The sequence below is a fragment of the Antechinus flavipes genome, chromosome 1 (assembly GCF_016432865.1).
Source record: "Antechinus flavipes isolate AdamAnt ecotype Samford, QLD, Australia chromosome 1, AdamAnt_v2, whole genome shotgun sequence".
Taxonomy (NCBI): domain Eukaryota; kingdom Metazoa; phylum Chordata; class Mammalia; order Dasyuromorphia; family Dasyuridae; genus Antechinus; species Antechinus flavipes.
In genome coordinates this window covers 550,569,555-550,585,070 of record NC_067398.1, presented here as the reverse complement: position 1 = coordinate 550,585,070, position 15,516 = coordinate 550,569,555, and the positions used below count along the sequence as shown (strand labels likewise).

General features: G+C 32.8%; 1 protein-coding gene across 1 annotated transcript in view; it reads right to left on the bottom strand.

Annotated features, from left to right (window-relative positions):
- Positions 1–15,516, bottom strand: part of RANBP9 (RAN binding protein 9) — a 97,266-nt gene that overhangs the window by 14,444 nt on the left and 67,306 nt on the right. The window contains exons 7-12 of the mRNA XM_051970660.1: positions 13,519–13,631; positions 12,209–12,317; positions 11,308–11,498; positions 9,848–9,992; positions 8,080–8,201; positions 6,380–6,531 (exon numbers count right to left, since the gene is read on the bottom strand). Coding sequence (XP_051826620.1) covers positions 6,380–6,531; positions 8,080–8,201; positions 9,848–9,992; positions 11,308–11,498; positions 12,209–12,317; positions 13,519–13,631 — 832 coding nt within the window. The remainder of the gene's footprint in view (positions 1–6,379; positions 6,532–8,079; positions 8,202–9,847; positions 9,993–11,307; positions 11,499–12,208; positions 12,318–13,518; positions 13,632–15,516) is intronic.

Genomic DNA, 15,516 nt, shown 5'->3' with positions numbered 1-15,516 from the left:
TAATATTTAATTCAGGAATAATGCATAAATAAATCTTTGTTTCTGCTTTTAACTTCCTTGAGATATACCTAATAGTGGAATGTCTGGATCGAAAGACTATAGAATTTAGTAGCTTCTTGCATAACCTTGAACTATTTCCTTGAATAGTTTATTATTCAATAAATATTAGTTTATTATTATATTAGTTTAAAGTATATTAGTTTAAATTAGAAATTCCTTGGGGAATTGGGCCTTTTTTTGACCAATCCTTGTTACCCTCCCCAGCACTGCCGAAGCCTAAGCTGCTTTCCATCTCTCACAACCCAGAGCCAATTCAGCTACTAATATCATTTGCATATAGACAAAAAATTACTTATAGCCATGTTAGCTGGACATGTCACTTAACCGTGCTCAGTCTATTCCCTTATCTGTAAAATGAGGTTAATGACAGCATCTATAAATCAGAGTTACTATGGGAATGAATTAAAATAATACATGTAAAAAACTCAGCAAAGAACAAAAATCACATAAATGCTATTTCTGTTGATTTTTATAAGCAATTTATAATTATATTAAAAAATAATGTTAAAAAAAAAAGTAACTATCTTTTACCCTAGCCTTGTCTTTCTGTCAAAGACTGAAAGGATGTGTGTGTGTGTGTGTGTGTGTGTGTGTGTGTGTGTGTGTGTGTTTTGAAATTTTTATTTCAAAATATGCTTTTTGGGTTAATAAAGAACTAGAATCAAAGATGCTTATCAGCTGGGGAATGGCCAGGAAAATTTTAGTACATGAATATAATAGACTACTGCACCTCACCTTAAAAAGCATTATGAAGAATTTGACAAAAATTTAAGAACATCTGAACTGATGAAGAGTGATATAATTAGAACCATGAGAAAACAGAAAGGACAGATAGGCAGACAAAGACAGATAATACACGGAAAGAAAAAAAAAAGTTCAATGGTATATAGTTATAAAGACAAAGTTTGGTCCCAGAGAAAAGCTGAAAAAATGTATCGTCTACCCTTCACTTGCAGGGCTGGGGTCTATAGATATGAGTCAGCTCATATGTTGACTGTTTATGATCTCCTTTCCCTTCACTACTTTTAATTCTTTCTTATGAAGATGGATTACTAAGTAGGAAAGAAAGGAAGAAAATTAAGTGATGAAAAAGATATTTTTCCCAAAAGAAAATCATTATTTTCATTCTTGATACATCAGACCTCTTCTTTTCAAGAAAGAAGTAACACAGTGACGATTCAAAACTAAATTAAATTCAACAATTTAAACAAATTACTTCATTTGTATCTACTCTATGCATTAGTATAAAAACAGGTAGGTAATACATAGATTGCTCCTGCCCTCATAAAGTTTGTCTTCTATTGGGGAGAAGTGAGTACATAGTTAAGTAAATATACAAAATGTACACAAAGTCAATACAAAGCAATAATAAGAGAAGCACTAAGTTCTGGACTGGATGAAGCTAGTCTGTCTTTAAATATGGACTCTGAAGCTGTTCTTTAAAATAAGCTAAGAGAGGCAGAGCCAAGATAGTAGAGTAAAGGCAGGAACTTGCCCAATTTCTCCCCCAAACTTGTCCAAATTCCTTTAAACAATGACTCTAAACAAATTTTAGAGCATCAAAACACTCAAAAAGACAGAATAGAACATTTTCCAGCCAAAGGCAACTTAGAAAGTCAGAGGAAGAGGTCTATGACACTAGGGGGGAAAGCCCACAAGCAATCCCAGCCCAGACTGCACCACCCAGCCCCAATCAAGCCCTGGTCCAACTCCAGCCAGAGTCAGATAGGCAGTACTGGTGGTTTCCAGACCTCTCAACTCGGAAACACTAGGACTTGGAAAGTCAAGAAGAAAGATCTATAGAACCAGGGTAGTATCTCAGTATGCAATCCCAGCACAAACCACCTCAGTGCAGCCCCAGCCCTGCTCCACCCCTGTCCCGGACCCCAGCATCAGCGAGGTAGGACCTCTGAATCAGGTGCTAGAGGCTTTTGGAACTCAGTCTGGAAGACACCAGAGAGGACTCAGAGGGTCAGCCAAGAGTGGGAGTCCGGCATGTAGTCCCAGTGCAGCCCTGGACAGCACACCAACTTTTACAGCTACAGTGGGACAGGGACACTCCTCACAGCTCCAGGGCATCAGTGGTCAGGTCCTTTAGAAGGAGCTCTGAAAACAGCTGCACAAACCCCTAAAGCTTGGGATAGGGGAAATAGAGCCCTACTTTAACAGAGTTAAAAGCCAAGTAATAAGCTAGGAAAATGAGCAGACAATAGAAAAAAGTTTCTGATCATAGAAATTTACTGTACTGACAAGAAGGATCAAAACACACTCAGAAGAAAATAAGTCAAAGCTCCTATATCCAAAATCTCCAAGAAAAATAAGAATTGGTCTTAGCTCAAAAAGGATTTTGAAAATCAAATAAGATAAAAGAGTGAAAAATTAGGAAAAGAATGGAGAAGAGATGCAAGAGGAAATACAAAAAAAAGCTAATGAGAATGCCTTAAAAAGCAAAATTGGACAATTGGGAAAGGAGGTACAAAAATTCATTGATAAAAATAATTCCTTAAAAATAGAATTGAGCAAATGGAAGCTAATGACTTCATAAGAAATCAAGATATAATAAGACAAAACCAAAAAAATTGAAAAAATAAAAAACAATGTTAAATTCTCATTGGAAAAACAACCGACCTGGAAAATAAATCCAGGAGAGCTATTTTTAAATTACTGGTCTACCTGAAAGTAATAATCAAAAAAATAATTTGGACATCACCTTAAAAGAGATTATCAAGGTAAACTCTCCTGATATTCTAGAATCAGAGGGTAAAATAGAAATGGAAAGAATCTACCAATTACCTCCTGAAAAAGATCCCAAAATGAAAACTCCCAGGAATGCCAAATTCTGGAACTCCCAGGTCAAGGAGAAAATATTATAAGCATCCAGAAAGAAATAACTCAAGTATAGTGAAGCCACAGTTAGAATAACACAAGACTTAGCAACTTATACATAGTAATATCATAAGGGATTTAATAAGGTTTATCAGTTTACATTCTTATATGGGAGGACAATACTTGTAATTCATTAGGAATTTTACATTATTATGGGAGTTAAGAGGAGTATATATACACAGAAGGCATCGGGGTAAGTTATGAAGGGATATGTGAATATGAAGGGATCTTTTTAAAAAATGAAGAAATTAAAAAGTGAGAGAGGAATGTACTGGGAGAAAAGGAAAGAGAGATGTAGAATGGTGCGATTTTCTGTCACAAAAAGAGGAAAGAAAAGGCTTTTATAGTGGAGGGGAAGAGGGAGAAGAAAGAGTGAATGAATCTTACTCTCAAAATTGGCTCAAAGAGGAAGTAACATACATACTGAAACTGCATATAGAAATTTATCTTACCCTGCAGGAAAACAGGAGGGGAATGGGATATGGAAAAGAGGAGGTAATAAAAGAGAGGGCATATTAGGGGAAGGAATAGTCAGTAGCAAAACAGTTTTGAAGAGGGACAAGGTGAAAGGAGAGAGAAAAAGAGCTAGTGGGGGGAGGGGAAAACACAGTTAGCAATAGTAATTGTAAAAAAGAATTTTGAAGCAAGTTTCTTTGATAAAGCCTCATTTCTCAAATATAGAGGAAATTGAGTCCAATTTATAAAAAGAGTCATGTCCCAAATTGATAAATGACTAAAAGATATGATCTGTGCCCAAAGGGATATAAATTCATGTTTATCCTTTGACCTAACAATACCACTACTAGTCATGAATACCAAGAGATTCAGGAAAAAAAAAAAAAAAAAGAAAAAAGAAAATGATCTATATGTACCAAAAATATTCCCAGCAGCTTTCTACTCAGAGCAAAAATATTGGAAATTGAGGGGATGCCTATTAATTGGGAAATGGATCTGTGATATGTGTGTGTGATAGGATATTATTGTTCTATGAGAAATGATGAGCAGGATGCTCTCAGAAAGAACCACCACCACCATCACTACTACCACCACCTGGAAAATACTCCATGAACACAAGCAAAGTCAAATGTACTGTATGCAAAGTAATAGGCAATGTTCTGGGTTGGCCAGTTGTGGATGCCTTTGTTATTTTCAGCAGTACCATCATCCACACTTCTCTGAAGGACTTATGATGAAAAATCCTATCCGTACCCAGAGAAGGAAATGATTGTGTTTGAATACAGATCAAAGCATTCTCTATTTCTTTTTTTTAATTTAATATTTTCTTGAGGGTTCTTCTTTTCATTAGGGTGAGACATCTATGTATTCTTTCACAACCTGACTTTTATAATGTTTTGCATAATTCCACATATGATTTGTTAATTGTGGTAGAGATAAGGGGGAAGAACCTAAAACTCAAAAACTTTTAAAAAACATGTGCAAAAAAAAATTTTGTTTGGAATGTAACTGAGGAAAAATATTAAATAAACAAAATAAAATAAAAAAAAAAACAACCTAAAGATTTTGAAGCAACAAAACATTGTATGTATGGGCAAACAGCCTGTGGAAAAGAAGGTCAGAGTGGGAAATGTAGTTGCCACAAACAGAAAAGAACAAATTGACAATTTGGCAGGAGCACTGAGTACATGAAGGGAAATAAGATGAAATCAATAAGAAAAGATTGGCTGAAACCAGAATGTGAAGACTTAAATTATAAAAGATGCCAAATGTATTTGTTTTTAGATGCATTAGAAATCACTGAAAGAGTAATAGCTTGGCAGCTATATAGACGACTCAATAAGATCAGAGCCTTGATTCAGTGAGACCAAACAAGAGGACACTGCAGTAGTTCAGGTATGTGATGACAAAAGCCACAAGGAGAGTGGTTATGGTCTGAATAGAAATTAAAAAGTGACAGATGCAAGGGACTACTATGGAGGTAGAAATGTAAGACTTGGCAATAGACTGCTTATGGGGAGTAAGGGAGAATGAAGGGTGAACTTGTAGACCACAAAACTAGATTACTGGAAGAATAATAATGACATTTAGGTAAAAATGTCCATCTAGCAGGTTGATAAATCATAAAGAGCTCAAAAGAAAAAATTGAGGTCTGAATATATAGATTTGTTAATCATGTGGAAATAGAGAATTTAGAGAACAGAGAACAAAATCAACAACAGAGGTCCCTGGGGTACAAACAGAAAAAGAAGGGAGGACATGAATAATATTTAGCAAAGGAAACTTGATGAGAAAACTAGAGAGCAGACAGCATATAAAGTGGCAGGATGCCAACATTGTCAGCAATTGCAGAATGATTGAGAAGAATGACTCAAAAAAAGACCACTGGATTTATTAGCAAATAGGCTATCACTAGTATCTTCAAAAAGTGCAATCTCAAAAAGTGGATGGCCAATTTGAAAATTCATGAAAAATGAGAAAGTCTGGATAACTTTCTCTAAGAGTCTGACAAGAAAAAAAGAAAAGATAGAATCAATAACTTAAAGGATGGCAGGGTTAAGTATAAGTTTTTTGCATTTGGGGAAGACCTGTAGGAAGAAAGAAGCCACTAAATAGAGACTGAAGATGAAAGAAAGTGGACAACATAAGTGGGGGTTAAGTTTTTAGGAGACAGAATGGGATGGAGTCAAAGGAACAATTATGAGGATTGGCCTTGACAAGGATCAGTCAATTCCTTGAAAGTAGACGAGAGTAGGGATGATACTGAAAGGATATGATGAATGGAAATGATGAGATCAAAGTGATGGCACCAATATGGTTGTGTTCTTCATGTTCGCATAGGTTTGAGATAGAATTTGTAAAGATTCACAAGACCATCAAAACTTTACAAAGTCAGTATAATCTCAGATGACTCCTGTACTTTTAAGGGCCAAACCTATTAACACAACTCAAACAAGATATAAATTTATATTAGGGTACTATGCCCACTTGATCATTATCTTCCAACTAGATAATTTATGCATTTTAAAATATTTTCCTAATGAAAGAGGGTTTAGTTAAAAGTCTTAACATCTTAAGTCCTCTATTTCACCAATATTCCTTCTTTGAAAAAAAAATCAAACAGTTCTTTTCTTAACCTGTTAAAATTGTGAATATTCCCCACTAAAACCATTTCTTATTCTCAGCTAAGGGGGTGAAATAAGGGTAGGATGTATATCATTAAGATTTTAAAAAACTTACCAACAATTTGAACTATAATGTTTTCCCCACCCTGACAGCCAAGATAAAATATGAGAAACCATTTTTCCTTCTATTTTATTTTTATTAAAGCTTTTTAATTTTTCAAAATATGAGTGGACAACATTAGCCCTAGAAAAACCTTGTGTTCCAATTTTCTTCACCTTCCCCCATGCCCTCCCCTAGATGGCAAGTTGTCCAATATATATTAAACATGATGGAAATATATGAAATAACTCACTTTTAACATTTTTTTATTTGCAGTGTTCTTGCCACATTCTCTCCTTAGTTGTTCACTCATAGCTTGTAATTCTCTTCCAAAGTGGATCATTCTTTCAATGGCTGCTTGACTTCCTCCACAAAGCTGTCGTCTCAAGTGATTTGAATCTACTTCTACAAGAACAATGACCCTCTATCAGTAATAATACAAAAAAAAAAAAAAATTAAACGTATTACTACCCTAATAAAAAAGACTTCTCTCTCTTTCTCTCTTCATATATATTAAAAATCAAGACAATTTTACTCTGAAATATACTTTATATTTCAATTAAGAAATGTATATTAATGAAGTCTAACATCTATGTCTAGCTTTATAGTTGCACAGGTACCTTTTTATCCATTTATAAAATCAGTAAGAAATCCAGTGGATAAGCATGAAATGAAGGACAAAGAGGCTTAAATCCCTTTTCAATTTTGTTACTAATTTCTGTGTAACCCCTGAGCAGCTTATAATAGTGTGCTGTGCTTCTAATGCTGTCTTCACCTTTTCCAAGTCAGAAAAGCTTAAGATATCCATACAGGTAAATTATAAGAGGGCACAGAAGAGTAAAACTTAGGCATAATGGAAAATTGTACTTTTAAAGTCCCCAAGTGCCATGAAATTAAGAAGGTTACATTAAGTAAAATAAAACTTCTTTCTCGAAAACAAGAGATGGACTACTTACCCTCAAACAACCTCACTAAGTCTTTTACTAGGGCCATATACCTCAATAACAAAAAAATTCACATTCCAAAATGGTTCTACAACAATTATCTGAATTTCTGAATCATTTTAAAAAATAAGATATATTCTTGCAAAACTGATTCCATCATTAACATGAATAAAAGTTGCAAATGTTTTGAAACTAATTTTTTTTTTTTGCTTTAAAAAGATATATAGCTTTAACAAATTTATGTTTAAAAGGTAACACATTGTTGCATTTATAAAGTACATTTCCTTATAAAAACTCTAGGAACATTTGTTTCTTTACTAACAATTGAATAAATGTGTTTACCTCAACACACTGAAGAAATCCAGTGCTGCCATGGAGTTTCTGCTGAATAAATCATTTAAAAGCTTCAATAATTTTAACTCTCCCAACTGTGGAGAATTCTGAATCACTGAACTGTGTGTTACTATTTGCAATATAAAGTAACAGAACAGTGTAATTATGCATGCTTTTAAGATTTAGAATGACAGCTCAATTATATGGAGTTCAGTTCGGTGAGGGAAAAAAAAAGCCAACACAAACTGTCTCTATTCAACTTTTGACTTCAGGACTCTATCTAAATAAACAGGACAGGACTTTCCACATCCCCTACCTGTACACATAAGTAAGATTTTAACACTAATTTGAAAATTTCCACTACTGCTAATAGCTATAATAACTTTATCCAGAAAAATAAATCATTTAGGTATAGCTCCAAATTACTTAAAAAGGAAAATTTAAAAACATCTGGTTTCCAAAGGATTTGAAAAAGAATGATTAATTAACTTCTGCATTCTTCAATTTCCTCTACTAATCCCCCTCAAAAAAATCCAGATAAACTACATGTCTTTAAAATCCAAATAATCACATCTGCAAATTCAATTTGTTTTATCACTTGTGAATGAGCATAAATAAAAACATAACCTCATAGCTACCATTTTTTATTAAAAATACAACAAATATCACTGCAGACCCATTTCGGTGTCACATTCTTCCATTTCGTGGTCATGTTTAGAGCTACCATTTAGGAAACCATTGGAGGAAGTCTCTCCAACTCCATTGGAATAGTGATCAGTTTCCATGTCTACATCATTGCTGCAAAATGAAAAACAAAACTAATTACAAGAAATACCATATTGGCAAAAAGTCTTTAATAAATACATTCTTGCTCAACCATACTTACGTTACTTTATAAAGTAATACAGCACAACAACTTTAAAAAGAAATTTAGCCTGCATTGATGGTGGATGATGAAATGATCCAACCATTCTGGAGAGAGCAATGTGCAAACTATGTTCAAAGGGCTATGAAACTTTGCATATTCTTTGATCCAGCAGTATCTTTATTGGGCCTGTATCCAAAGTGATCTCAAAGAAGGGAAAGGGACCCCACATGTACAAAAAATGTTTGTAGCAGCAGTTTTTGTAAAAGTGGCAAGAAACAGAAATTGAGTAAATCCCCACCAGTTAGGGGACATATTATGAAATATTATTGTTTCATAAGATGAGCAGGCTGATTTCAGAAAGGCCTAGAGAGACTTACATGAACTGATGTGATTGAAGTGAATAGAATCATAGCCAACAAGATTATGTGATGATGAACTGTGATGGATATGGCTCTTTTCAACAATGCAGTGATTCAAGGCAGTTCTAAGAGGCTTGGGATGGAAAGCACCAACCACAACCAGAGAGAACTCTGGAGACTCAATGTGCAATCAAAGAATAGCATGTTTTTTTTCTTTTTCAAAGTATTTTCACATATATTTTCATTCAATCCTCAGAATAATCAATACACCAGTGGGAAAAAAATTATCTTCTTCTTAAAAGTCCAGCCTCATAAAGCTACTTGCTTCTCATGTGTATACCTAAATTTATTCAACAGTGTTTTCAATACTGAAATCACTGAACTGCTTGTTGCTTGAATTCCTCAAAATGTTCTCACTATAGCCCAATTTTTTTTACCTTCTTCTAAAATACACTCAAAGTGCTTTAAAAAAAAAAAGTGTCAAGTTTTCAGGTTTCTACTTAGTCTCATTCTTCAAGACCTCTTTTAGCACCCTCTCCCTCTCCTAAGCCACTTAAATTCCATGGCACTATCAAACCTTGATTTTAAACTATCCTTTATAATTGTACCTTTCCATGGTGAAAAAATCTGATTCCCAAATTTCCAATTTTATTTAGTTTAGAATTCTCAAAATAATGCATTCCGTTTTTTCCCTTCCTTTATCTATTGATCTATTTAAGGATACCTAATCAAATATTTCATGGCTATCTCGAACTTAATGTATTAAGGCAGGACATGTCTCTTTTCTACTCAGGATCAATCTGGAACTAGAATCTAGGTTATCCAATTTGTTTTTTAGTATATTTTCTATTTGAGTGCTTAATCATTCTAAATTCCCCATGCTAGATCAGGTTCTTGCTGTATTCCATGAAACATTTTCCCACAGAAACAGTATTACCAACGTGTATATCCAAGGCCTAATTGTAACTACTTCATTTAGTTAATTAAACTTTCTAAGGGTTCACTATGACTTTGACTCTCTCTTTGCCAATAGACATATGAACCAAAAGGACCAAGTTCTCATCCAACCTCCCCAATCGCATGCTCTTTTTCTTCTTCTTTCCTGAATCTAGATGCCCGCAGCCTAGTCTGGTCGAGATCCCAGATAGATCTTCACCTAAGACTTTTAATTATGTTGCTACTAGAGATTAAGCAAAAAGCCTAGAGCAATTGCTTACCTGGTGAAGCTATTAATTTGTTGTGATCTTGATACATTTATACTATTCAGTTCAGGGACATTTAAACTGGTTGATTGGTGTTTACTATGACAATAAGATTGATGTGCTTTATTTGATATTACTCCATTACTACAACTTTCAAAACCTAAAGTTATTAAAAAAAAAAAAGAAAAAAGATTTAGTAATAAAAGAAAAAAGTTATTTAATTTATTCATGTGGTCAGAGTCTAAACTAAATTAGCAAAACATTTTACAATCTGTGTTAAGTCACAATGCATAAGACAATAAAAATCTCAAATAAGTGAAAAAGCATTAATTATTTACTATATGCCAGATACCGTACTAAATAACAAAATCTATTTAAGGACAAAAAGATTACATACTGAGTAGAAACTGAGCTACTTACAACAAAATAGAATTGATTTTGCTAATAAATTCAAACCTTTTAAAAGAAGGGTGAAAAAATTCAAACATTTATTGTGAGCGAGTTTACTATGTATCAGAACTTGTATTAGAACATATATACTGGTACATATTCTCAAGTGAAACACATGACAACTTATTCAAAAGATATATATGCTTAAAGTAGATTTGCACTGTGGCATTTTACTATGAATTCTAGTGGATTATACTATAACATAAGTTAGATGTTCCCTGCCATTTGCTCATTAGTACAAAATGTATGGAAAAACAAAATTCAGCCTTAATTACTACTTTCAGAACAAGCCCAACACTTTAACTTGAAAATGCTTCCTAACTGACAATCCATATTCTTAAAAAGTTTGGCCCACTTACATGATGGTCAAATTTCAGATGAAAACTGAAAAACCTCCATAGTATTTGGATGGGCAATGTGAATGTTTTGTTTGCTATGCATATTTGTTACAAGGGTCTTTCCCTCCCCATCCACTAAGGAGAAGGGATACAAGGGGAAAAAATAAAGGTTTGCAAATTAGGGGACAGAGGAGAGGGAAGCCAAGAAATTGTCACTTCTACTCAACTAAGTTTTATGATAATTTATATCTTAATGTTCCTTTAGACATTTCACTCTCAACCCTTTCTTCCCCTCAAAAATAAAAAGCTCAGAAACATGAAAGCATATATTTACTATCTGAAAGGATACTGGAAGCCATTTAGCCTAATCCCTCCCCCTTTCCCTTTTTTTAACTAAGGCAACTGAGGTACAGAGGAATGAAGTGATCTATGTAGGGTAATAGAACTAAGTATCTGAGGTGGAATTTGAAACTAGATCTTCCTGATTCCAAATCTATATAAAACATATCCATAATAACAAATGTCATCAAATTCTTACCATTTTGAAATCAACCAACTGGCTAAAAATCAGCATTTAATGTTTATTTTCAAAAGAAACCTTCTGAAAAATATTTTATGGTATTTTTAACCCACTTATTAAAAAATATACGGAAAAACAAAATATTAAGTTTTCTAAATGAACCTCACCAGAAAAATGTGTGGCATTTCCTTTGCCTGATGCTAAACTGTGGATATTCATTCCATGGCTGGGGCTCATGCTTGGACTACTAAATGGTCGAGGACTAACAGGATAACTGTCTTGAGACTTTGGACTCCGACCTCCTAAACATCTTACTTCACTATCAGTACCATTCACCATTTCTATAAATTGCCGAACTCTAGAGAATAAAAAAAAAAAAAATTATAGTATACATTACACAATGGCATTCAACTTGGTGCTTTACCTTAATGTACTGGACAGCATCATGCATGTTAATGACCTGAATTTTAAGTGACTGATTTTTGGCAGGGATATTTCAGAAATTTTGACAAAATTGTATATAACTACTAGGGATGGTGGGAAGAAGGGTACTCTTTTTCTTAAAAAGAGTTAAAATAACTAATAATTTGAGATGATTAACTTAAAGCAAAATATCAAAATAAGACTATTTTAAATCAGTTATATTCTTAAGAAAGAGGTTAAAAAGATTTCAAAAAAATTAGTATCCATTCAAATTGAGTCTGTAGAATTTCTAGTTCTATACTCTTACATTGAGATTTTCTGTGAGAAATATAATTATAATGCAAAAAATGAGCAAATGTTAACATTTTTAAAATGCTAAAAGATTTATTGCAAAGATCTATTTTAAAAATTCAAAAGATATATAGAATCTAACAGATTCTACAATGAAGAATTAAGAGAATGAAAATGCCCAAGTCACATATCAAAATATTTTATTTTTTTAACAATGCATGTTTTCATTATTTAAATGTTCCACTTTAAAGGAAGAATCTTACAAACATTTACATAAAAGTAAAATTAAATTTAAAGTAATTACAATATTAAAATAATTTTGCCTCTATATCAAGTAGCCTAAGAGGAACTCACTTTAATGTGAATAGGAGATTAGGATTTCTTTCAAGTAAACTTGGATATAACTGTTGTGTTGTTTCAATGGCTTCTCCCATTCTTCCTGCTAATACCAATTTCTGTATTCCTGTTCATTAAAATAAAGTAGAAAGTTAACTTAAAAAAAAAAAAACTAAAAGAATAAAGTACCTAAAAGTTTCCTGTAATTGTTCATTATTTACTCACAGCAATAAATTTATATTTCTCTCTTGAAAGCCTTGATCTCAGAAATGAGAAGTCACATTTTAGATTATAGATATGCCATAAATAAAAATACCTAAGTGGTTCTCTTTAAAAAACATAATTTTAGGCATAAACAACATAAATGGAGGAAAATTAAATTATAACAAAAAATGTTTTGAATATTTAGTAAGCAAACTAATATTAAGGCAATTTAATCATACTAGGGCTGAGTCTCCCAAAAATCTATGTCTTAAATTAACATTATAGCACCTTTTGGTTATAATGATGTTATAAATGATGTTATTTTGAAATAACACCAATCAAAGCACTACTATGTTTGGTATGTTCACATAATAAAATGAACAAACTCAAATGTCTGTGCTCAATAATACAGAGTAAAGTACAAAAAATTATGGAAAAAAGCTAAGTAAATACTGCAGTTTCAATATAATAAATTATATTGAATATAATTCAATATAATAAATAATCATGTAAAAAATTCTTTATTGGGCTTTCATTCCTAATCTCTGATTCTTGTCCAAAAAAATAAGATCAAGCCTTACATATGAATATAATTTTAAATTAAGAAGTTTTTTCAAAAGCAATAAGTATATTCTTATTATCTTATTATATTTGTGATCAAAAAAACAAATTCTGATATAGTTCATGACTACCATAGTCAAATTAATTTGCCACTACAGCAGCAGGTCTAACAACCTTAGTTAGTCTCGTTAGCATGAGTCCCCATTAATTATTTAAATCATTTTTATTTCAAATATCTTCTATATAAGAACAGTTTGGTTTCAAAGTTAAGAGAACATGATTTTAATTTCTTCTAAATAAGCACAAAGGCATTTAGCTATCAATCAGGAAGACATTTCTAATCAAAATTTTTTACATTTTTAAAAATCAATATGTAAAATTCTATGATAGTGCTTTCTTATTATTTATTCTATTTGAAGTTGACCATCAAAAATTTTATTAGAATGAATTTTGTAGATCTACAATAATTTTAAAATCATACAAACATTTTAAAATGAAAAGCATTAGAAATGAAACTTCAATTTTACATAAAATACATTAATCATATTGCACTGAGTTCTTACTTTGTCTATTCTTAATTGAAGCTAATTCTTCTAGTACGGTCTGGTCTGTAGATCTGGCAAATGCTTCTGCTGTAGCACAGTACCCATGATGTACTAAGTAAGACGAAACCATTCTTTAAAAAAATAAACATGTTCTTAATTAAATAAATATATATTGCAGTCTATTAATTTTATAGTTTAAAGTATTTCTTAGGAATATAGGAACATAACAGATTTCTTCAGATTTCTAAAAAATCAAGTGTCATACCTCTATATATGTTTTTTTCTAAAAGAAAAAAAAATATTCCAAAGCTTAAACATGCTTAGATTGCTACTTACTAGAGATCTTATAGGCATAAATGTTTGTTCCTTTCACAGGATCATAGATTTCATAGGGTCATAGAAGGGACCTAGAAAGTCATCATTTCCATTTTCATTTCTTTACAAATAAGAGAACTGAGGCCCAAAGAAGTGAAAGACTTTGCTAAAGGTCACACAAATCACTTCCACATGAGCCATGATTCAAACCTAGGCCTTCGGACTCCAAGTTCAAAATTTCTTCCATTAAACTATGATTATCTTTTTGCTTCTTTTTTCCTCATTCCCAATGACCATACTCTTCCCCCAAATTCTATATGAGTATATTCAAAATGTATATATGCAAAGGTGGCTGCTTCTACCCTGTGATTAGCTAAGATGTCATTGGGAGTGAAGGAATAATTGAATCCCATTTAACATTTTTTAAGTTCCTATATGCAAAATACATACTGTGATGAGTGATACACAAATTCCAAAAACAAAACAGCCCCTGACTTCAAAGATATTCTGCTGAAGAGGATGGGATATGTGTACACATAAGTATATAAATAATACAAGGTAGTGAGTGATAGAAGCAAAGGAGAGATCCAGACAAAGTATCATGGAACTATTTGATGAAGAAAACACTTTAAATTAGGAGCAAGTAGAAGAGAATGAGGAAGAGTATATCAGAAATGTGGCATCTAAGTTGGGCTGATTGTCAAGCACAAGCAAATCCAAGAACCTGAAAGTTATAAATGAGAAAAAAATACACTCTAAGCTTAGGAAAGACATACAGATCTCAGATGTAACATCAAGTTTGAGGATCAGATAAACTAGAAAAATATATGGAGATTTATGCAGCTGAAATGGCAGGTTGATATAGACTTCAATGGCAGCCAGTCTGAAAGTTTGCATTTTATACAGTACTTGTGTCTTAGAAAATTTATTTTGGCAATTATAAGGATGTATTGATAAAGAAGCAGCAATGAACACAAGAAGGCCAATTTCCTGGCTAATTCTACAGTCCAGTCAAGTAGTTATGAGGGCCTGAATGAAGATTGTGATTGGGTGAATGCAAACAAAAAGACAGATGATGTTATTAAGACAAATGGAAAAGTTTAGAACAGGGGTAAGCTTTAGGAAGGAGATTGAAGTTCAGATTTTGGACATGTTGAGTATCAAGTACTGATGAAACAGCAGATAAACTTCCCCAAAAAGGCACTTGCACCTACAGATGTAGGGCTAAAAGTGAAGATAGCGGTATGGTCTTGATATGTAAACAAGTCACTTGCCAGAAAAAATTAAATGCATGAGACCTAATGAGATGTCTAAGAGAGAATAAAGAACATGAATAAATGAGTGGGCAAAGAGGGCCCAATTCAAGGACAGGGAAACATTCATATTTCACAGGCAGGAGAGAAATGAAAAAGCAGTTAGAAATTAAAGAATCAAGAAAGAAAGGTTGTGGCCATAAGTCAAAGGCGGGGGGGGGGGGGGGGGGGGGGGGGCGGGAAGAAGGGTGGTAGAGGGGGATCCCTAAGGCTAGAAGGAAGGAATGATCAACAGAATTAAGAATTTTATAGTTATATACATTATATATTTATATATTTAAAATTATATATAGTTATAAAAGTTAGGAGATAAATGCTAAGAAAAAGCTATTGCAGATCTAGTACTTAAATCACTGGTAACCTGTGGGGGAGAAAAAAGCATAAAAAC